Source organism: Schistocerca cancellata, chromosome 9 (assembly GCF_023864275.1).
Source record: "Schistocerca cancellata isolate TAMUIC-IGC-003103 chromosome 9, iqSchCanc2.1, whole genome shotgun sequence".
Taxonomy (NCBI): Eukaryota; Metazoa; Arthropoda; class Insecta; order Orthoptera; family Acrididae; genus Schistocerca; species Schistocerca cancellata.
In genome coordinates, this window is record NC_064634.1 from 495,001,750 (window position 1) to 495,025,083 (window position 23,334).

General features: G+C 44.8%; 1 protein-coding gene across 3 annotated transcripts in view; it reads left to right on the forward strand.

The window, feature by feature from the left end:
* LOC126100204 (microspherule protein 1) overlaps window positions 1–23,334 on the forward strand; it is a 154,531-nt gene that overhangs the window by 82,679 nt on the left and 48,518 nt on the right. For all 3 annotated transcript variants that reach the window (XM_049910765.1, XM_049910764.1, XM_049910766.1), the window contains one exon: window positions 4,263–4,419. In XM_049910765.1, the coding sequence (XP_049766722.1) occupies window positions 4,263–4,419 (157 nt within the window). The remainder of the gene's footprint in view (window positions 1–4,262; window positions 4,420–23,334) is intronic.

Genomic DNA, 23,334 nt, shown 5'->3' on the forward strand with positions numbered 1-23,334 from the left:
GAAACAAAACAGACAAATGTACAGTTGTGCACTTCCATATGTTTCTCATTCCCAGGTCTACCATAGGTAATGCATACTGACAAGCTTGATCATTGTTTCCACTAATCAAAATATCCATGGGTGTGCTGCCGGTCTATAGTGTCCAACGGGCACAATATTTCGGCGATCATACATGTCGCCATCATCAGGTGAACTGACGGACTGAGCTCCTGTGAACGTGCCGGCACGGAGATCCGTACGCTCTGGCTGCTCAGAGGGAACTGGGTTCGGTCGCGGCGGCGGCCGATTTAAATACCCTCCGCCCGCGGCGCGCTCCCTCCGCCGTCCGCGCCCCGTGCCACGGTTGCGCAGTGGAACGGATTGCGACGGCGTCTGAGATGACGTCGGTGTGATGGCTCTGTCCGCCGTGGTCGTCACAACTATACGTTTGCTAGATTTACTCTTGATTAACCCAATCGCTGGTTCCCAAGCCTTGCTAAGATTATAGCCACAGTCACGGTTTATGAGGTCGTCATTGGTGCGAATTTCGATGGCCTCTGTAACAACGCTGTCCCAGTATCTCGACGTCTGTACCAGAATCCTCGTGCGGTCATACTCTATGGCGTGATTTTCCGACAAACAATGTTCAGCGACCGCCGACTTGCTCGGATACATCAGTCGAGTGTGCCTCTGGTGTTCATGGCATCGATCCTCGACGGTACGCATCGTCTGACCAATATACGACTTGCCACATTGACACGGAATCTGGTACACGCCGGCCTTCCTCAAACCGAGGTCATCTTTGGCGCTCCCCACCAGTGCACGAGTTTTATTTGGAGGACAAAACACAGTTCCGACCTGCCGTTTTTTCAGAATGCGGTCGACTTTCCCCGAGAGTGCGCCTGCGTATGGAATAAATGCAGTGGCTACCTCCTCCCTCGTGACTTCATCCATCTCAACAGGTTGTGCTGCAGTGGTTGGGCGGAGAGCACATTGAATCTGCCATTCTGAGTACCCATTTTTCGAAATACAGTTCTCAGGTGTTCCAATTCCTGGGGTAGACTCTCTGCGTCAGAGATAGTGCGCGCCCTATGTACTAGAGTTTTAAGTACCCCGTTCCTCTGTGAAGTGTGGTGGCAGCTGTCTGCGTGCAAATACAGATCAGTGTGCGTTGTCTTCTGATACACCCCATGACCTAGGGTGCCGTCAGCCCTTCTCTTGACCAAGACGTCAAGGAAAGGTAATTTACCCTCTGTTTCAGTCTCCATAATGAATTTGATGTTGGGGTGTATGGAGTTTAGATCTAGGGTATTTAAATCGGCCGCCGCCGCGACCGAACCCAGTTCCCTCTGAGCAGCCAGAGCGTACGGATCTCCATGCCGGCACGTTCACAGGAGCTCAGTCCGTCAGTTCACCTGATGATGGCGACATGTATGATCGCCGAAATATTGTGCCCATTGGACACTATAGACCGGCAGCACACCCATGGATATTTTGATTAGTGGAAACAATGATCAAGCTTGTCAGTATGCATTACCTATGGTAGACCTGGGAATGAGAAACATATGGAAGTGCACAACTGTACATTTGTCTGTTTTGTTTCGACTTCAGCAGTCATACATTCAGTTTTTCCCTGTGAATCCAAAATTTGATTTATTACTTTGTATCTAGTTAAAATAAGTTTTCACTGCAAGCCGAACAGTGCGAGGGTGCACCTCATTCGTATTTTTCACTTGTGTTATCTATCGTCAGTTTGTAGTTGTCTCTTGGACTGGCATCTGGTAGTGTAGCTCCACTGAGGGCCGGCTGGAGCAGGCTGTGGATACCAATGAGGACATTATGAGCTGTCCGTGAAGTTCTTCATATTGGTCATGCAGTTGAGACTCGGCAGTATTGCTGATGACGTTTGGCACCTTGTGATTGTTCACTCACTTTCGGGATTGGTGCCGAGTGATCCTGCTAAATTCTCATAATATTCTCTTAAATTTAATTTTTAGACAGTAGGAATATAATTCCACACTTCAGTTTCAACTGATTTTGAATTTTATGTTGTGTACTGTCTACATTAACTACCAACAGAGCTAGACAAAGCAGTATCACATTTGCTCCTTGCTGCCAAGCTGTTTTCGTGAATTAAGGAAAGAATATTTATTGGTTCAGATCTCACTGGACTACTTATTTTGTATCACTTAAGGGTTGGCCTGCCTCCTCCCTTCTCTCTCTCTCTCTCTCTCTCTCTCTCTCTCTCTCTCTCTCTCTCTCTCTCTGGAAATTACCAGAATGGAATTCAGTAACAAAATGCTAAGAAAACATTTGCATTGCACCAGCTGATATTTTTAGTTGTAATTGTCGACATTATTCCATAATGCAATAAACTTCATTCATTAGCTGTTTCGACATGCCAAATACGTGACATTAGAAAGTATCAGGAGATAACACTGCAAAAAAAAAACTAGACATGCTCGCCAGCCCCTTCAGAGTGCTCCTATAAGGCAGGTACGACAAATATTTTGTTACGTAGCTGTCCATAGCACAGCTAAGAATTGGTAATATTGTTGTAGATGTTTGGCAATCCTCTGATAGTGCACCTATTTCCGCATGTGGTCCTGAATCATTCCACTAAATTATTTATAATTCCCTTCAATTTCAATCAGTTATGCTACATAATCTTCATGTAAGATGATACACTTAGCTAGAAATTTTAATTTTTGAACTCCTGGAATGCCAAATTTTGTACAATTAACAACTGAACTGTTATCTTTAATATTCTATCATGAAACTTGGTTACCACTTCTAAGCTGAGATACCTTCCCCCAGATGCTTCTTGTTAGCTGTGGTGTCCCGTGCATATCTTGTAATATGATTGCAGTGTGAGTTTTAGCTCTAATTTCGGTGTAGACCAGTGCACTCTACATTATTATTTTCCATTTTATTCATTGCATGTGCAAATTGCTGGGAGCAATTATTTAACAAAATCTGAAGAAAATATTTACACAGTAAGTCGTCCCACAAGCTCCCCTCGGTAAACTGTGATAATGGTCATGGGTGCCCACTTTGTGAATACCAAGCTTTTTCTCTATGTAAATGTATCTAAGAAATTTGACCTGACCGTCAACCGTACGAATTTGAGTTTTGTTCATCACATAGGACCCACATGTCAGGGGAAGAATTATGAAGTGAATATGGTTCCTCTGTGCTAAATCCGTGAAATAGCAAGTAGGCAGTCCTGTAGGCATTTGCTGAGACTGACATTAGCAACTTCCTTCCACTCTAGCTACCTTCAAAAAATAGACAGTTCATTAGTTTAAATCTAATTGAATAGCTCAAATATGACTTTCGATCAGCATCAAGTTCACCATGAATCCATAAGTGGACCTCGAAATGTGCTGTGTGCCTGCATTGTTATGGAGCTTGCACTGCAAGGTATTCACACATGTTATTGCATCCATTTATTGTAAGAAATTAAACCCACAACAGTAAAACTCAGTACACCACAGTTACTGTGCATGAAAACATACAAATTCCTGAGTTAAAAATTGTACAAAGAATTACTTCTAAACGGAAAGAAACAAAGCATAACGCATTAAGAATAATAAGTGAAAAGCACTAGTTTGCTTTTGTTCTACAGTATTACTTTTATTGTGTTAGCCAGTATTCGGCTTACAAGGCCATCTTCAGGCATTTACTGAGTAGTGTCACCAGAGAAGTTACAATATTTGTAAATAACATTGAGAGAGAAGTTACACATCTAGATTGAAGCAGAAACATACCGTAAATAACATCTTTGACAGCATGGTTGTAATGCAATGTAAATAGTAAAAATTGGACAGAAAATAAATAAAATTGGAGTAGAGAGAAAAAAAACTTCAAGACAAAATAGGAACAGCATGCTTACATAACAGTTTCTACTATTTAAAAAAAGTAATAAAAAACTTTTATTCGTTTCTGCACATCTTATTGATATTGCTTGAGTTCCTTATATATTCTGTAGTTACATTGATAATTCTTTCTTCTTTTGCTTGGTTTGTGCATCACTCTCCATGTTTTATACCTCCTGAAGTAGCCTTGTTAAGTGCTAATAATTATGTTCCTGCCTATTTACCCTTAGTAATATTTATATTTTCATTATTGGCTCAATTGTTCAGATTTAAGTATTATAAATTTTTAAAAAAAACATACAATGATTGATTCATTGTCATTTTTGCCACAGAGACAAAACTGATTTTCCATAATTTAATGTTTGGATAGTGATTTATACTTACACTGTGTGTTTGTCACTACAGGTTGATTAAGAAAGAAATCCGTTCTCTGGAGAATGAGATGGGAAACTGGCAAGTTCTTGTAGACTCAGTAACTGGTATTAGTCCTCCCGATTTTGACAATCAAACCTTAGCTGTTTTGCGTGGACGGCTTGTAAGATATCTAATGAGATCTCGAGAAGTAAGTGTTGCATATTTTCATTTATAAGTTTTGTCTATTGTAATATGTATGAAAATTATTTCTACAATGACGAAATGTCAGAGTAGAAATCTACATCTACATCTCTACTCTCCAAACCACTGTAAAGTGCATGGCAAAGGGTACATCCGATTTTACTGTTTATTAGGGTTTCTTCCTGTTCCATTCACATAAGGAGCACAGGCATACCTTTGTGCATGCTGTGATTAATCTTGTCCTCATGATCCTTATGTAAAAGACAAATAACTACAGTAAAATCTTCTTTAACAAATCTGAGGACCCAAATATTTTTTCCTGAGATAGGGGTTCTCCATAAATGGGAGTTTTCCATAGGTACACAAAAGAAGTGATCCAGTACCTTAGTTCAAGCACATTTAGGTGATGCAAGTGCTATTTATGTACAAAACTTACTAATATCCTGCTGCAAGTTCAAATACAGTACAGACACATTCTGGGGTCCCTCGTTAGAGTAATTGGGCACTTTTTGTGTGATATTTTTGCAGATATTTGCTGCCTTCTTTCTGCAATGTGTAGCTGGAGTCAGCACAAACAAATACTACTCACAACATCTTTCATGTGATGTCCTATGTCAAAGGACAGTGTCAGTTTGTTTCCGTTATAAACAAAATTATTTTTAAAGCAGAATTTTATGTGCCTGTCCGATAGAGCAACCCCAGATTAGTGCAGTGCATATTTCTTTTATCGAAATTTATTAATGGAGACCGTAAAACATGAACAATAACCAATACTCCAGCAGTGACTTACCAGCACTGCTGCATAGCAAAGCAATCAGTGCAGGTCCATAAAATTCCACTTTAAAAATAGTTTTGTTTGTAATGGGAAACAAGCCAATGCCTTTCTTTGCTATTGGAGTTTGCTCGAAACATATGATGGGCAGTATTTGTTTGGTCTGACTCCAGCTACACACTGCAAAAATGAAATTGCAAATAACTGCTGTAACACCAACCCATGACTCTTAGGTCACCCTCTACATACTCAAAACAAAAAAGCATCACAAAGGAGTTAACTGATTCGAACAGAGATTGCAGGATTTGATGTACATTTACAGACAAACTAATGACCACAGTGTCAGGCAAATTGGTTGATTTATTCAAGAGAAAGAGAGCTTCACAAACTGAGCAAGTCAGGAACACATTGGTCCAACTCTGGCCCTTGTGCAAACAGTTATTTGGTTTGGCATTGATTGGTAGAGTGTTGGATGTCCTCCTGAGGGATATCATGCCAAATTCTGTCCAACTTGTGTGTTACATTGTCAAGATACCAAGACGATTGGAGAGCCTGCCCATAATGCTCCAAACTTTCTCAGTAGGAAGATATCCAGCTACCTTGCTGGCCATGATAGGGTTTAGCCAGCATGAAGACAAGCAATAGAAACTCTCACCATGTGTAGACAGCCATTATCTTGCTGAATTCTTAGCCTAGGATGATCTGCCGTGAAGGGTAACAAAACGCTGTGTAGAATATTATCGACGTCTTGCTGTGCTGTAAGGGTGCAGCAGATGACAACCAAAGTGATCCTGATATGAAATGAAATGGCACTCCAGACCATCAATCCTGATAGTTGGTCCATATGGTTGTTGACTATCAGGCTGGTATCCCACCGCTGTTGTCCACACACAATGAGAGTTTCTACTGCTTGTCTTTTTACTTAACAAACCCCACCTTGGCCAGCAAGGTAGCCAGATCTCTCCCCAGTTCTGAATGTTTGGAGCATTATGGGCAGGGCCCTCCAACCACCTCAGGATTTTGATGATCTACCATGCCAGTTGGATAGAATTCATCATGATATCCCTCAAGAGGACATACAACTACTCTGTCAATCAATGCCAAACCATATAACTGCTTACATAAGGACTGGAGGCGGAACAGCATGTTACTGACTTGCATGGTTTGTGGAGCTCTTTCTCATCAATGAACCATCCAGTTTTTTGGAAATCGTAATGATTTGTTTATCTGTCTGTGTACAGCACGCCTACAGGTTTCTGTTCCATTTGAATAAATCTTTCACGATATGTCTTTTTTCCCTTCTTTTTTTAGTGCTTTGCAAAGGGCAAATATGTTGGAAAGTTCTTGACTGATTTACTTCAGATTTTTACTCTATACTCTAACAAACCTTCTGCTATGTCCACCTTTGGTGCAGATAACAGCGGTGATGCATTGTGGCATGAAAGCAATTAGACCTTGGTAGGTTGCTGGAGGGAATTGGTCCCACATCTGCACACAGGGACGGGGGACCGTGAGCTCTGACGACACATTCAGTCACATCTCAAATGTGTTTGAGTTCAGATCTGGCGAGTTGGGGAAGGGGGGGGGGGGGGGGGGGTCAGCACACCACTTGGAACTTGACACTGTGTTCCGCAAACCACTCCATCACTCTCTTGGCCTTGTGACAAGGTGCATTAGCTTCTTGAAAAATGCCACTGCCATTGGGAGACATGATTGTCATGAAGGGATGTACGTGACCCACAACCAATGTACGATACTCTGTGGCAGTCGTAGTGCCTTGAACAAGCTCCACTAAAACCATGAATGCCCACATGAATGTTCACCAGAGCATAATGGAACCACCGCCAGCTTGTTTCCATCCTGCAGTACAGATGTTGAGGAGCTGTTCGGCTGTAAGATGACAGATCCGCTCTCTCCCATCGGCACAATGAAGAATGTATTGGGATTCATCAGACCGTACAACGTCACGCACCCATTTCAGTCATAGTTGCCAATGTCGTAGTGTTAACATTGGCACATGTGTGGGTTGTTGGCTGTGAAAACCCATTGTCAGGAGTGATCAGTGCACTATATGTTCAGATAGACTTGTACTCTGCTGAGCATTAAAGTCAGATGTTAGTTGTGCCGCAGTTTTCTGCCTGTCCTGTTTTACCAGTCTGTTCGACATCTGGGGTGACTGCCCAATCCCACTAGATCTGGACGTGGATTCACTTTGATTTCACCACGTGTTGGAGACCCTCACCGCAGCACTCCTCGAACACCTGATAAGTTGTATAGTTTGCAGAATGCTCGTGCCAAGCCTCCGGACCACCACAATCTGCCCTCAGTCAAACTCTGATTGATAGCGTGCCTTCCCCATTCTACATGTGGACAGCACTGTCAGTCATACTACATACACTGTGTGTGTGTCTAAGTAGCAGTCATTCCTCCAGGTGATGCTGCTATTGTCTGGATGGGTTTATATTGATAGTGTGCCAGTGGCCATAATGGTCTGACTGATCAGTGTATATAAACATATTTATTGGCTTGACGAATAAGTTTGTAGCATTTTTCTGTAAGTTTTATAAACACAATGGACACATACCAGAGATTGCCGTTTACAAGAGTCCACCCGCACTGGGATAACTTTTTGATTCCACAACTGTATAAATCATGTGGCTTTGAGGCAGAGGATTCTTTGAGCTATGTTTGGAGTTCATTTTCATCCAGAAAGAAAGTTCCTTGCAGGTTGTTTGATAGAGTGTAGGAAATGTGAAAATCCGAGGACACAAGATCCAGGTGAATAAGGTGGGTGTGGGAATGACTTCCCAACTCATCTCTTGGAATTTTTTTTTTTATCAGGCTAGCAGAATTCAGGTTGGCATTATTGTGGAGTAGCATCACTTCACGCGTACTTTGTGGTCATTGTTCTTGGATTGTGGTGCGAGGCATCTGAGTTGTTGACAATGAATGTCAGCAATGTATTTTGTGCTCAAAATGACGGAAATCATGTTACTTATATGTACAGAGTGTAGGTACACACATCTTTTAAAAAAAATACAGAAGTTTGATTTTTTCTGAACACTCTTGGTAGTATTATCTTTAAAGCAGTCCTTTAAAAAGATGTTGCTGCCATACATTTACAAATTTTTTTAATTATAGTTGTACACTGTTCGCTTGTTACATATTTTTACGAGCTTCAAACAGGAGCGACTGCAGTAATGGATAGGAACTGTGATTGTTGTGTACAGATGCAAGCTGAGTTGGTGACCCTTCTCTCACAGCTCCAGGCTGCTTTGGCTTCCGTCACACGGCTTGAAGCTGCTGCCAAGTGGCGTTACTGTGGGGGATAGAACACGAGGATGCGAGGGACATCGAGCACGTCCCATGTGTCCTCCGATCGGTCCACTGCTGTGACCGCCCCGGGTACTGCCTGCACTGGGGTTGACCCCTCACCCGTGGTCGAGTGGGAGATCATTCCAAAGTCTGGCAGGCAGCGAAAAACTTTCCGAGGAGCCGATCATAGGGCCTCCCCGGTTCATTTGACGAACAGGTTTCGGGCCTTACCTGTGGCTGACGATGTCTCTGAGCCGGATGCAGTTGTCCACCCTGTTCCAGAGAAAGCTTCTCGGCCCGCAAGGTCTGGGCATTCACAGAGGGTGGGGTTTGCTGGTAGTTAGGAGCTCCAACGTTAGGCGCATAATGGGGCCCCTTAGGAACATGGCTGCCAAGGAGGGGAAAGAAGCCAGTGTGCACTCCGTGTGCATTCCCGGGGGAGTCATTCCGGATGTGGAAAGGGTGCTTCCGGATGCCAAGAAGAGTACAGGGTGCAGCCAACTGCAGGTGGTGGCTCATGTCAGTACCAGTGACGTGTGTCGCTTTGGATTGGAGCAGATTCTGTCTGGTTTCGGGTGGCTAGCAGAAATGGTAAAGACTGCCAGTCTTGCTTCCGAGATTAAGGCAGAGCTCACCATCTGCAGAATCGTCGATAGAACCAACTGTGGTCCTTTGGTGCTGAGCCAAGTGGAGGGTCTGAATCAGAGGCTCAGGCGGTTCTGTGACCGTGTAGGCTGCAGATTCCTTGACTTGCACCATCAGGTGGTGGGTTTCCAGGTTCCGCTTAATAGGTCAGGAGCCCACTACATACAGTAGGCGGCTACACATGTAGCAGGGCTGTGTAGAAGGGATTGGACGGTTTTTTAGGTTAGAGGGGTCTCAGGGAACCACAGAAGGGACATCCGTCTAAAAGTGGGCAGGTGAAACACAGTAAGGTAGTTGTAGAAACGATTGGTATTGTAGTTGTAAATTGTCGTAGCTGTGTTGGGAAAGAACCAGAGCTCCAAGCCCTAATAGAAAGCACTGAAGCTCAAATAGTTGTAGGTACAGAGAGCTGGCTAAAGCTGGAAATAAGTTCAGCCGAAATTTTTTCAAACGATCTAACAGTGCTAAGAAAGGATAGATTAAATACAGTTGGTGGTGGAATATTTATTGCTGTCAGAAGTAGATTGCCTTGTAGCGAAATTTAAGTAGATAGTTTGTGTGAAATAGTATTAGTAGAGGCTATAACTGACAATCGGAATAAATTATTACTTGTATCGTTCCCCAAGATTGGCAAAGTTTTACAGAAGTTCAAAATATAGCGCGTACTTCAATGCGAGATGCTTTTAATAATTTCACAACGAAATTCTGTCTTGAAATCTGGCAGAAAGCCCAAAGAGATTCTGGTCATACATAAAGCACACCAATGGCAAGACACAATCAATACCTTCACTGCATGATAACAACGGTGAAGTCACTGATGATAGTGCCACTAAAGCACGGTTTTCCGAAACTCCTTCACCAAAGAAGATGAAATAAAAATTCCTCAATTCCAATCAAGAACAACTGCCAAGATGAGAAACATAGAAGTAGATATCCTCGGTGTAAGGGAGCAACTTAAATCACTTAATAAAGACAAGGCCTCTGGTCCAGATTGTAAACCAGTCATGTTCCTCTCAGAGTATGCTGATAAAATAGCTCCATATTTAGCAATTATATATAACCACTCGCTCACAGAGAGATCCATACCTAAAGACTGGAAAATTGCTCAAGTCGCACCAATACCCAAAAATGGAAGTAGGAGTAATCTGCTGAGTTACAGGCCTATATCACTAATGTCAATTTGCAGTAGGGTTTTGGAATGTGTACTGTACTCGAACATTATGAAGTACTTTGAAGAAAACGATTTATTGACACATAGTCAGCACAGTTTCAGAAAATATTGTTCTTGTGAAACACAACTAGTTCTTTATACCCATGAAGTAATAAGTGCTATCAACAGGGGATGTCAAATTGATTCCATATTTTTAGATTTCCAGAAGGCTTTCGACACTGTTCCTCACAAACGTCTTCTAACCAAAGTGCCTGCCTACAGAGTATTGCCTCAGTTGTGCGACTGGATTCGTGATTTCCTGTCAGAAAGGTCACAGTTCATAGTAATAGACAGAAAGTCATTGAGTAAAACAGAAGTAATATCCGGCGTTCCTCTATATTAACGGCATAGGAGACAATCTGAGTAGCCGTCTTATATTGTTTGCAGATGATGCTCATTTACCGTCTTGTAAAGTCATCAGATGATCAAAACGACTTGCAAAATGATTTAGATAAGATATCTGTATGGTGTGAAAAGTGGCAATTGACCCTGAATAAGGAAAAGTGTGAAGTTATTCACATGAGTACTAGAAGAAATCAGCCAAATTTCGATTATGCGATAAATCACACAAATCTGATGGCTGTAAATTCAACTTAATACACTCCTGGAAATTGAAATAAGAACACCGTGAATTCATTGTCCCAGGAAGGGGAAACTTTATTGACACATTCCTGGGGTCAGATACATCACATGATCACACTGACAGAACCACAGGCACATAGACACAGGCAACAGAGCATGCACAATGTCGGCACTAGTACAGTGTATATCCACCTTTCGCAGCAATGCAGGCTGCTATTCTCCCATGGAGACGATCGTAGAGATGCTGGATGTAGTCCTGTGGAACGGCTTGCCATGCCATTTCCACCTGGCGCCTCAGTTGGACCAGCGTTCGTGCTGGACGTGCAGACCGCGTGAGACGACGCTTCATCCAGTCCCAAACATGCTCAATGGGGGACAGATCCGGAGATCTTGCTGGCCAGGGTAGTTGACTTACACCTTCTAGAGCACGTTGGGTGGCACGGGATACATGCGGACGTGCATTGTCCTGTTGGAACAGCAAGTTCCCTTGCCCGTCTAGGAATGGTAGAACGATGGGTTCGATGACGGTTTGGATGTACCGTGCACTATTCAGTGTCCCCTCGACGATCACCAGTGGTGTACGGCCAGTGTAGGAGATCGCTCCCCCCACCATGATGCCGGGTGTTGGCCCTGTGTGCCTCGGTCGTATGCAGTCCTGATTGTGGCGCTCACCTGCACGGCGCCAAACACGCATACGACCATCATTGGCACCAAGGCAGAAGCGACTCTCATCGCTGAAGACGACATGTCTCCATTCGTCCCTCCATTCACGCCTGTCGCGACACCACTGGAGGCGGGCTGCACGATGTTGGGGCGTGAGCGGAAGACGGCCTAACGGTGTGCGGGACCGTAGCCCAGCTTCATGGAGACGGTTGCGAATGGTCCTCGCCTATACCCCAGGAGCAACAGTGTCCCTAATTTGCTGGGAAGTGGCGGTGCGGTCCCCTACGGCACTGCGTAGGATCCTACGGTCTTGGCGTGCATCCGTGCGTCGCTGCGGTCCGGTCCCAGGTCGACGGGCACGTGCACCTTCCGCCGACCACTGGCGACAACATCGATGTACTGTGGAGACCTCACGCCCCACGTGTTGAGCAATTCGGCGGTACGTCCACCCGGCCTCCCGCATGCCCACTATACGCCCTCGCTCAAAGTCTGTCAACTGCACATACGGTTCACGTCCACGCTGTCGCGGCATGCTACCAGTGTTAAAGACTGTGATGGAGCTCCGTATGCCACGGCAAACTGGCTGACACTGACGGCGGCGGTGCACAAATGCTGCGAAGCTAGCGCCATTCGACGGCCAACACCGCGGTTCCTGTTGTGTCCGCTGTGCCGTGCGTGTGATCATTGCTTGTACAGCCCTCTCGCAGTGTCCGGAACAAGTATGGTGGGTCTGACACACCGGTGTCAATGTGTTCTTTTTTCCATTTCCAGGAGTGTACTTAGGGATTACAATTAAAATAACCTAAATTGGAACGATCACATAGATAATATTATGGGTAGAGCAAACCAAAGACTGCGATTCGTTGGCAGAACACTTAGAAGGTGCAACAGGTCTACTAAAGAGACTGCTTACACCATGCTTGTCTGCCCTGTTCTGGAGTATTGCTGTGCGGTATGGGATCCGCATCAGGTGGGACTGACAGATGACATTGAAAAAGTACAAAGAAGGGCAGCTCGTTTTATATTATCATGAAATAGGGGAGATAATGTCACAGACATGGTACATGAATTGGAGTGGCAATCATTAAAACAAAGGCGTTTTTCTTTGCTACGTGATCGTCTCATGAAATTTCAATCACCAGTTCTCTCCTCCAATTGCAAAAACATTCTGTTGGCACCCACCTACATAGGGAGAAATGATCATCATGATAAAATAAGAGAAATCAGGACTCGCACAGAAAAATTTAATTGCTCGTTTTTCCCGCATGCCGTCCGAGAGTGGAACAGTAGAGAGACAGCTTGAAAGTGGTTCATTGAACCCTCTGCCAGGTGTGAATGGCAGAGTAATGACATAGATGTAGATGTCAATAATTTCCATAATTAACTCATAGTTTTTCTTTTAAAAAAAAACCCCTGTTTTCAAATTTATGTCGTAAGAATGCTGTGCTTCTTAGTTAAGTATGTTTTAAACCAGTGTGTGAAATTTCATTTCTCCATTTTCAATAGCTTTAGTTTCGGGAATTTGAAGTACTACTAAAACGCGTTTCCTGAGATTTTTAGTAAAGGGCCATAGAGAATAGTTTTAATTAAGATCATTACTGCACTGGTGCACCTCCAGTTGTCACGTGTCACACATCTCCAGGACAGCAAATAATATGTTTAGCTCTTGCTGTTTTTTCTTAGTAGTTTACATTCCTTAAATTTCATGTGTGTTTTTGTATTTGAGTTGAATCTCATGTTTTGCAAGTGTGTATTGAGGCACTCAGTAGTGCAGTAGTTGCTTCTTTGTTTGTTTTGAAGACAAGTCACTATTTGGTTCAGGCTAGATAGACATTCAGTCCGGCCTCAACTGTCACCTGTGACAAATCTACAAGTCAGCAAGTTACATATCTAGCTTTTCGTGTGTTTTCTTAGTAGTCTATATGCTTAAATTTTGTGTGCTCATGTGTCAAATCTTACATTTTGTAGATGTAAATTCAAGCAGTCTGCAGCTGAGTTGTCATTTCCTCCGAACGACCAACTACACAGCTCATTAAGGCATCAGCATTTATGGGCATCATGAGGGTACCAAGTTGCATACCTATTATCTATTAGCTTTTACAGTTTACGTCTTCAGTTAGTCTTCCATGCTGTGTGCGGATGCAGGAGGAGCTGACCACAGTTCATGAACAGTTTAAATGTGATTCTGTCTACAGTCTGCCAGGTTCTGGCTACAGTCTGCCACCGTAACGCTGCTGTCTCAGAGCGTAGCAGTGACTGAGAATCGGGCATCATATCGGATACATGTGTCGCTTGTTTCACCCGTAGACTCTGTTGCCAAGGCATCTCCTGCTGTACCGAATGTGGAGGATCCAGCCTCTCAGCAGGGTGAGTGGTAGGATGTAACGTGCTTATGCCGCTTGAGGCAGAGGGCCATATGGAGACTGGCCATCTGGCCTCGCTTATTTGCTCCGTTGAGTAAACAGGTGGCTGTTCTTTAGCATGGACCAAGGGGATACTCATAAATAGAGGCTTGCTACTTATTGGGAGCTCCAACATTAGGCTCACTATGGAGCCACTTATGAAGATAGTGTTCAGCGCTGGAAAGAAAGCTAACATGTTCTTGTTATGTCTGCCAGGGGGCCTAATCCAAGATGTGGAGGTGGCTTTCCTGTGGCTATCGAGCAAGAGGGGTGCAGTAGCCTATAAGTGGTGGCTCACGTTGATACTGACAATGCCCTTCACATGAGTTCTGATGCCATCCTTAGTTCATACAGGCGGCTGGCAGGGGGTAGTGAAGGCTGCTAGCATAGCATGCGGGGTGCGAGCAGTGATTGCATTTTGCAGCATTGTTCCCAGAATTTATTGGGATTCTTTGGTTTGAGCCCAAGCAGAGGGTCTCAACCAAAGGCTTTGTTTACTCTACGATGGTATAGGCTGCAGATTTCTAGACTGTGTTATCGGGTGGTGAATTATAGGCCTCCTTTGATAGGTCAGGGGTGTACTACACAAAGGAAGCAGCTATTCAAGAAGCAGAGTACTTTGGGAGTGCTAGGAAGTAGTTTGAGATACTCCTATGAACACTTGCCAGTCGATACGCAGATAGGACATTAGACAGCATTCAGAGTAAAAATATTTTGACCATCAAAAATTTATCAGTAAATTGTTGACGTATTTCTAACAAAGTTCGTGAATTTATTGCTCTCCAGGAAAATCATAAGCCCTTATCATTCTTGGATCTGAGAGCTGGCTAAAACCTGAAGCAGAAAGCTTTGAGATATTCAGCGAGTCGTGGAACATTCATTGGAAGGACAGATAGACACTGTAGGAGGGGGAGTGTTCATTGCAGTTGATGAAAATATTGTCTCTATTGAGGTTGAAATTGAGGGTGACATTGAAGTTGTCTGGTCACATTTAATAGGCCTAGGTGAAACCAAATTAATTGTTGGATGGTTTTACGGACCAGCCAATTCCACTGTGACAGTTTTAGAGTCATTCAAAGGAAGTCTGCACTCTGTAGCATGTAAATACTCAGATATTTAGATTTACTGCTTATACATGTTGACTTTGAAATTATTGGTGTATGAAAGCACCACTTAAATAATTTGACAATTCTGAGGCTTCCTTTACCAGGATACAGGTTAGCTGGCTGTTTTTCAAGGAGTTCCTTGTGAGGTGTGGGAGTGGCCATGTACGTAAAAAGCAGTATTCCATTTGAGTCCATAGACATATCACGGCACTGCACTGAACAGATATTTGAATGTTGTGCAAGGGCAGTGGAATGTAGTGAGACTAAACTTCTAATTGTTGTTGTTTATAGGTCCCTTAACTCTGACTTCAGAGCATTTCTGCTCAAGCTAGAGAGGGTTCGTGGTTCACTTTGTAGTAAGTACTAGGGATTAGTTATATGTGGTGACTTCAATATAAATTTTGTATATGATGGTACAAGAAAAAGTATATTGGTACCTCTCCAATTCATATGATCTGAAGCAGACTGTGTTTTTTCCAATTAGGATGCAGGGGAACAGTAGCACAGCCATAGGAAATATTTTTATTCATTCTTTATTACTAGATGGGCATTCTGTTAGTAAAAGGGTGAATGACCTTTCAGACCATGATGCACAAATTTTAACACTAAAAAGCTTTTGTACTCAAGCAAATGTCACATATAATTACAAACTATGCAGGAAAGTTAATCCAACAGCAATGGAGAGTTTTTTAAACCTTGTCAAGGAGCAAGAGTGGCAGGATGTTTATAGTGTTGATGAACTGTGATTTACTTAAAAAAATTCTTAAAATTTTATTTTATTTACTAGGCTGAAAGCAAGGGGAAACTACGGCCGTAATTTTTCCCGAGGGCATGCAGCTTTACTGTATGATTAAAAGATGATGGCGTCCTCTTGGGTAAAATATTCCGGAGGTAAGATAGTCCCCCATTCGGATCTCCGGGCGGGGACTACTCAAGAGGATGTCGTTATCAGGAGAAAGAAAACTGGCGTTCTACGTTTCGGAGAGTGGAATGTCAGATCCCTTAATCGGGCAGGTAGGTTAGAAAATTTAAAAAGGGAAATGGATAGGTTAAAGTTAGATATAGCGGGAATTAGTGAAGTTCGGTGGCAGGTGGAACAAGACTTTTGGTCAGGTGAATACAGGGTTATAAATACAAAATCAAATGGGGTAATGCAGGAGTAGGTTTAATAATGAATAGGAAAATAGGAATGCGGGTAAGCTACTACAAACAGCATAGTGAACGCATTATTGTGGCCAAGATAGATACGAAGCCCACACCTACTACAGTAGTACAAGTTTATATGCCAACTAGCTCTGCAGATGACGAAGAAATTGAAGAAATGTATGATGAAATAAAAGAAATTATTGAGATAGTGAAGGGAGACGAAAATTCAATAGTCATGGGTGACTGGAATTAGAGTGTAGGAAAAGGGAGAGAAGGAAACGTAGTAGGTGAATATGGATTGGGGCTAAGAAATGAAAGAGGAAGCCGCCTGGTAGAATTTTGCACAGAGCACAACTTAATCATAGCTAACACTTGGTTTAAGAATCATGATAGAAGGTTGTATACATGGAAGAATCCTGGAGACACTAAAAGGTATCAGATAGATTATATAATGGTAAGACAGAGATTTAGGAACCAGGTTTTAAATTGTAAGACATTTCCAGGGGCAGATGTGGATTCTTACCACAATCTATTGGTTATGACCTGTAGATTAAAACTGAAGAAACAGCAAAAAGGTGGGAATTTAAGGAGATGGGACCTGGATGAACTGAAAGAACCAGAGGTTGTAGAGAGTTTCAGGGAGAGCATAAGGGAACAATTGACAGGAATGGGGGAAAGAAATACAGTAGAAGAAGAATGGTTAGCTTTGAGAGATGATGTAGTGAAGGCAGCAGAGGATCAAGTAGGTAAAAAGACGAGGGCTAGTAGAAATCCTTGGGTAACAGAAGAAATATTGAATTTAATTGATGAAAGGAGAAAATATAAAAATGCAGTAAATGAAGCAGGCAAAAAGGAATACAAACGTCTCAAAAATGAGATCGACAGGAAGTGCAAAATGGCTAAGCAGGGATGGCTAGAGGACAAATGTAAGGATGTAGAGGCTTATCTCACTAGGGGTAAGATAGATACTGCCTACAGGAAAATTAAAGAGACCTTTGGAGATAAGAGAACCACTTGTATGAACATCAAGAGCTCAGATGGAAACCCAGTTCTAAGCAAAGAAGGGAAAGCAGAAAGGTGGGAGGAGTATATAGAGGGGCTATACAAGGGCGATGTACTTGACAATATTATGGAAATGGAAGAAGATGTAGATGAAGATGAAATGGGAGATACGATACTGCGTGAAGAGTTTGACAGAGCACTGAAAGCTCTGTCGAAACAAGGCCCCCAGAGTAGACAACATTCCATTGGAACTACTGACGGCCTTGGGAGGCCAGTCCTGACAAAACTCTACCATCTGGTGAGCAAGATGTATGAAACAGGCGAAATACCCTCAGACTTCAAGAAGAATATAATAATTCCAATCCCAAAGAAAGCAGGTGTTGACAGATGTGAAAATTACCGAACAATCAGTTTAATAAGCCACAGCTTAAAAAACTAAAACGTATTCTTTACAGACGAATGGAAAAACTAGTAGAAGCCGACCTCGGGGAAGATCAGTTTGGATTCCATAGAAATACTGGAACACGTGAGGCAATACTGACCTTACGACTTATCTTAGAAGAAAGATTAAGGAAAGTCAAACCTACGTTTCTAGCATTTGTAGACTTAGAGAAAGCTTTTGACAATGTTGACTGGAATACTCTCTTTCAAATTCTAAAGGTGGCAGGGGTAAAATACAGGGAGCGAAAGGCTATTTACAACTTGTACAGAAACCAGATGGCAGTTATAAGAGTCGAGGGACATGAAAGGGAAGCAGTGGTTGGGAAGGGAGTGAGACAAGGTTGTAGTCTCTCCCCAATGTTATTCAATCTGTATATTGAGCAAGCAGTAAAGGAAACAAAAGAAAATTCGGAGTAGGTATTAAAATCCATGGAGAAGAAATAAAAACTTTGAGGTTTGCCGATGACATTGTAATTCTGTCAGAGACAGCAAAGGACTTGGAAGAGCAGTTGAACAGAATGGATGGTGTCTTGAAGGGAAGATGTAAGATGAACATCTACAAAAGCAAAACAAGGATAATGGAATGTAGTCGAATTGAGTCGGGTGATGTTGAGGGTATTAGATTAGGAAATGAGACACTTAAAGTAGTAAAGGAGTTTTGCTATTTGGGGAGCAAAATAACTGATGATGGTCGAAGTAGGGAGGATATAAAATGTAGACTGGCAATGGCAAGGAAAGCATTTCTGAAGAAGAGAAATTTGTTAACATCGAGTATAGATTTAAGTGTCAGGAAGTCATTTCTGAAAGTATTTGTATGGAGTGTAGCCGTTTATGGAAGTGAAACATGGACGGTAAATAATTTGGACAAGAAGAGAATAGAAGCTTTCGAAATGTGGTGCTACAGAAGAATGCTGAAGATTAGATGGGTAGATCACATAACTAATGAGGAAGTATTGAATAGGATTGGGGAGAAGAGAAGTTTGTGGCACAACTTGACCAGAAGAAGGGATCGGCTGGTAGGACATGTTCTGAGGCATCAAGGGATCACCAATTTAGTACTGGAGGGCAGCGTGGAGGGTAAAAATTGTAGGGGGAGACCAAGAGATGAATACACTAAGCGGATTCAGAAGTATTTCGGTTGCAATAGGTACTGGGAGATGAAGAAGCTTGCACAGGATAGAGTAGCATGGAGAGCTGCATCAAACCAGTCTCAGGACTGAAGACCACAACAACAACAAACTAGCGATTCATCAAGAACATTAACACATTTAATCACACTATGTGAGTGTGGAAGTAGTTGACAGGGGGTAACTGATGAAATCATAATCAAATTGCTTTTAACAAATGGAAATTTTATTCCTAAAAGAAAAATAAAGAAACAGATTTAAGATTATAAGCAGAAAGCACCCTCTAAATATCAAGTTACAATTCATTCAGAGGCAGAAAGAAACAAATTTTTGAGTGTATGAGCTTTCGGGCTGAGAACCTGGCCACTCCCTTTGAACACGGCTGTAGTCATGACCGCTCACAACCACCTCAGAAAGGCTACACTGGTGCAAGTCTGCAACACACTAGATTACTTTAAACTAAAAGTTTTAACAATTCACATAAGCACGCAAACTATGCACCGCATAGGAGGGATGGTAATGGTACAAAACACTAAAATTAAAAGATTAACTTGCCATCAAAGGTGCAACTTGATTTTAACTTCTAAGAAAAGTCTTACGGTAGAAGGGTGGGAACTTTATTATATACTAAAATGACCATTTAAATAAAAGCCCATGAAATGTAATCTTATATAAAATTATACAAGGTTGGCCAAACGAGTTAACATGCTCTACAGTACAAATATATCGCCTCTCAAGATGATAGGCAAGATAAAAAAAAAAAATTTCAGGAATTAGGCCATTACCCTCCAAGCAATGAATTCGTTAACACACCGAATCCGACACACATGACAGAGGCAGCTACTAACGTACGGCAGATTGATAGGGAGATTACCGAACAACCCGAACTGTAGGTGCTCTAACCTGCCCCTACTCCACAAGGGAAAAACGGGCCACCCAATTCATAAATAATCACCTTACCACGGGTGGGCAAATGGAGAAGAATGGTGGGTCGACCCCAAAACAAAGCGGCTGGTGACCTCACCAAGAAAACAAGTAGAATTTAACAAGTAAATGAAACAACATATCACCAATCACTTAACTTCTTATAAACTGCAATTTTTGGAGAAGTCCTGGCGCAGCACCCCCAAATCGCTCTCCCGAACAGTCTGCTGCCAGCTGCTTCAACGGACGCAGAAAGGCGCGTCGATCTCCCGTCTCATGGCGTCGCAGCTTGCACCGGCCAGATTGATGTCATGGGTTGACTCCTGTTGCTCTCATGTCGACCACAAAGCCACTACCCCTCGCTACACGGCGCAGCCCACTGGACTCACGTGGTGACCTCACATGTGCCGATGCTCAAGGCAGACAAGTCAACTCCGTGTCTCATTGCACGACTGACCAACCGATCGATCCAACTGCCAATGACCATTGGCTGAGTAACTCTAGCAGACTGGCGGCCTAACGCGCAGACTCAGATGCAGGAACTAAGCCCCGACCGGGCGACCACTCGCTGAGTTCTCTTACTGGCAGAGTGGAAAGACTCTCATTTATCCGGCTTTAAAGATTGATCCGAACGAAAGACATACTAACACTCCGGACGACAGACAGACACTAACTGCCCCACAATTTCGGACGAGAGACAGACTAGCAAGCTGGGGACGAGAGACTGGCCCCAGACTGACTACAGACTCACCCAGACTGACCAACTGGCGAGCTCATAGCACCCCTTAAATGCACGTGAACAGGCAATCTTTCCCCTTTCCCGCCAGATGGAGACACCAAAGCTGCAATTGCCACAGCGGCGCCACCGCCAGAAACGGAGGGTACTGCTTCACACAACGCGCTCCCCCCTGCGGGTCCGGGGTAAGAATAGGCCCGAGGTATTCCTGCCTGTCGTACGAGGCGACTAAAAGGAGTTCAACCGTTTCGGCCTTCCATGTGATGGTCCCCCTTGGGGTTTGACCTCCATTTTTCTAAATTTCTACAGAAGTACGAGCCTTTTGGGGAAGGACACCTTACGTGGTGTACCACTGGTCCTAAGTGCACTCAGACCTTGGCACTCAGCATTGCACCGGCGTTGTAACCATACCCACTATTGCTCAAATTGGGCCTAAACGCCTTTTGGGTTGTCCCAGTTACGCCCATAGTGCGTCTCCATCTGCACCAGCGATCATGATGGACTTTCCATGGCACCAGAAATCCAGCACGGTAGCCAGCCCGTTGTGGTGGGGTCGTCATGTACCCTCTAGGTTGTAGCCCCCTGACAACACAGGGATCGTACTGCCGATACCTGAGCTGCACCCTCCCCACGTCGGCCAAGGAGTAGATGCCCGTCTCCTTGGGGCATCAGGACTCCCGGCAATGGTCATCCTGCCAGGTGGCCCTTGCTGCGGCTGGGTGGCGCCCGTGGGGAGAGCCCCTGGTCGGAGTGGGTGGTATCGGGGCGGACGTTTCGCAGATGAAACGTCACCACGTATCGGGTCGCTCTGCGGCCGAGTCTTTTAAAAGAAAAAGTACCGTTTCTGGTTCTGGTTCTCCTGCCCCTTCCCCATTGGCCACTCCATGGGAGGAGGGACAGGCCCGCCGGCTTGGAGCGAAGTACTTCCCCCGCTATTTAGTCTGTTCTCGGACCGATGGGGGGACATTCGCCACCTCCAAGCCCATGTTCTTTGTTCAGCACATTGAGGACATCTTCGGGGAAATCGAGGCTCTCAGCAAGATGCGTTCAGGGTCCGTACTTATCAAGACCACGTCCGCCACACAGTCGGCGGCGCTCCAGGCGTGCGACCGCCTAGGGGACATCCCAGTCTCCATTGTCCCACATCTGGCACTCAATAGGACGCAGGGGGTTATTTTTCATCGTGACCTCCTGCTACAATCTGATGAGGAGCTCAGGGCCAACCTGGAGCGCCGAGGCGTGCATTTCGTCCGGCGAGTCCAGCGCGGCCCCAAAGACCGTCGCATCGACACTGGGGCCTTTATCCTCGCCTTCGAGGGGGACGTTCTCCCAGAGAAGGTAAAGGTAATGTGCTACCGGTGTGACGTGCGACCCTACGTTCCGCCTCCTATGCGCTGTTTTCGGTGTTTGCGCTTTGGGCACATGTCGTCACGGTGTGAGGCTGAGCCCCTCTGTGGCGATTGTGGCCGTCCTCTTCGTGAGGAACATACATGCACCCCACCACCTCGGTGCGTTAATTGTCCTGGCGTCCACTCGCCTAGATCCTCAGACTGCCCCGCATATCAGAAGGAGAAGAAAATACAAGAAATCAAAACTTTGGATCGGCTGTCTTATTCTGAGGCCAGGAAGAAGTACGACCGCCTCCATCCCGTGCCATTGACCACTTCATTTGCCTCAGTTGTGTCCACTCCTTCCGCGGTATCCTCACCCCTCTCCTATCCCCCCTCCGCCTCCTCCGCCCATCAGGGGGCTCTGCCTCCGCCTCCCAAATCCCTCCCTTCCAAATCCTCCTCCCCCGTGGCCCCCACCCCCTCTGCCCCAGGGGCCATCCTTCCTCCTCCTTCCCCCCACACGCCACCTGAGAAGCGATCCTCTTCTCAGGCGTCCATCGGGGAAACGTTCCGGACCCCGGCTTCCGAGGTCCGGCGTTCCAAAACGGACCCCGCGCGTGAGGACCTTCTTCGGGTCCAGCCCACCGTCCCTGTGCCTCCTCGGCCTTCCAAGAAGGCCTCCAAGAAGAAATCTTTATCCCCCTCTCCCCCCCGGCGCGTTTCGACTGACGCTCCATCCGTGAGTCGCCGCTCCCGGCCGTCCTCAGTTTCGCCGGGACGCTCTGCTGCCAGGCGCTCAGCTGGCCTTTCGTCGGCAAATGATGCTGCCCCTCCTACACAACCAGGGACAGCGGCCGCAGCTGGCGACCAGTCGATGGAACCGGATCCGCCTCCCGTCGGTTGTAGCGTTGTTCCCTCGCAACCTGGCCCTCCGCGGCCGTCGAGGTGACCAGCTCTTCCCCCGTCTCGTTCCCACAACTTTTTGACTAGCGATGGCGTTGTTTCATTGGAACATAAGAGGTATTCGATCTCATCAGGAGGAATTACAACTGCTCCTCCGCCTGCACTGTCCGCTCGTCCTTGGACTCCAGGAAACCAAGTTGCGCCCGACTGACCGTATTGCCTTTACCCACTATACCTCGGAGCGGTATGACCTTACCCCTGTGGACGGTGTCCCAGCTCATGGTGGGGTCATGTTGCTCATTCGGGACGACGTCTATTACCATCCCATCCCATTGACCACCCCACTCCAAGCAATAGCTGTCCGCATTACTCTTTCTGCTTTTACTTTTTCAGTTTGTACCATCTACACTCCACCGTCGTCTGCCGTTAGTCGGGCTGACATGATGCACCTGATCGTTCAGCTTCCCCCGCCGTTTTTATTGTTTGGCGACTTCAGTGCCCATCATCCCCTTTGGGGCTCTCCTGCATCCTGTCCAAGAGGCTCACTCTTGGCAGATGTCTTCAACCATCTCAATCTTGTCTGCCTCAATACCGGCGCCCCGACTTTCCTCTCGGAC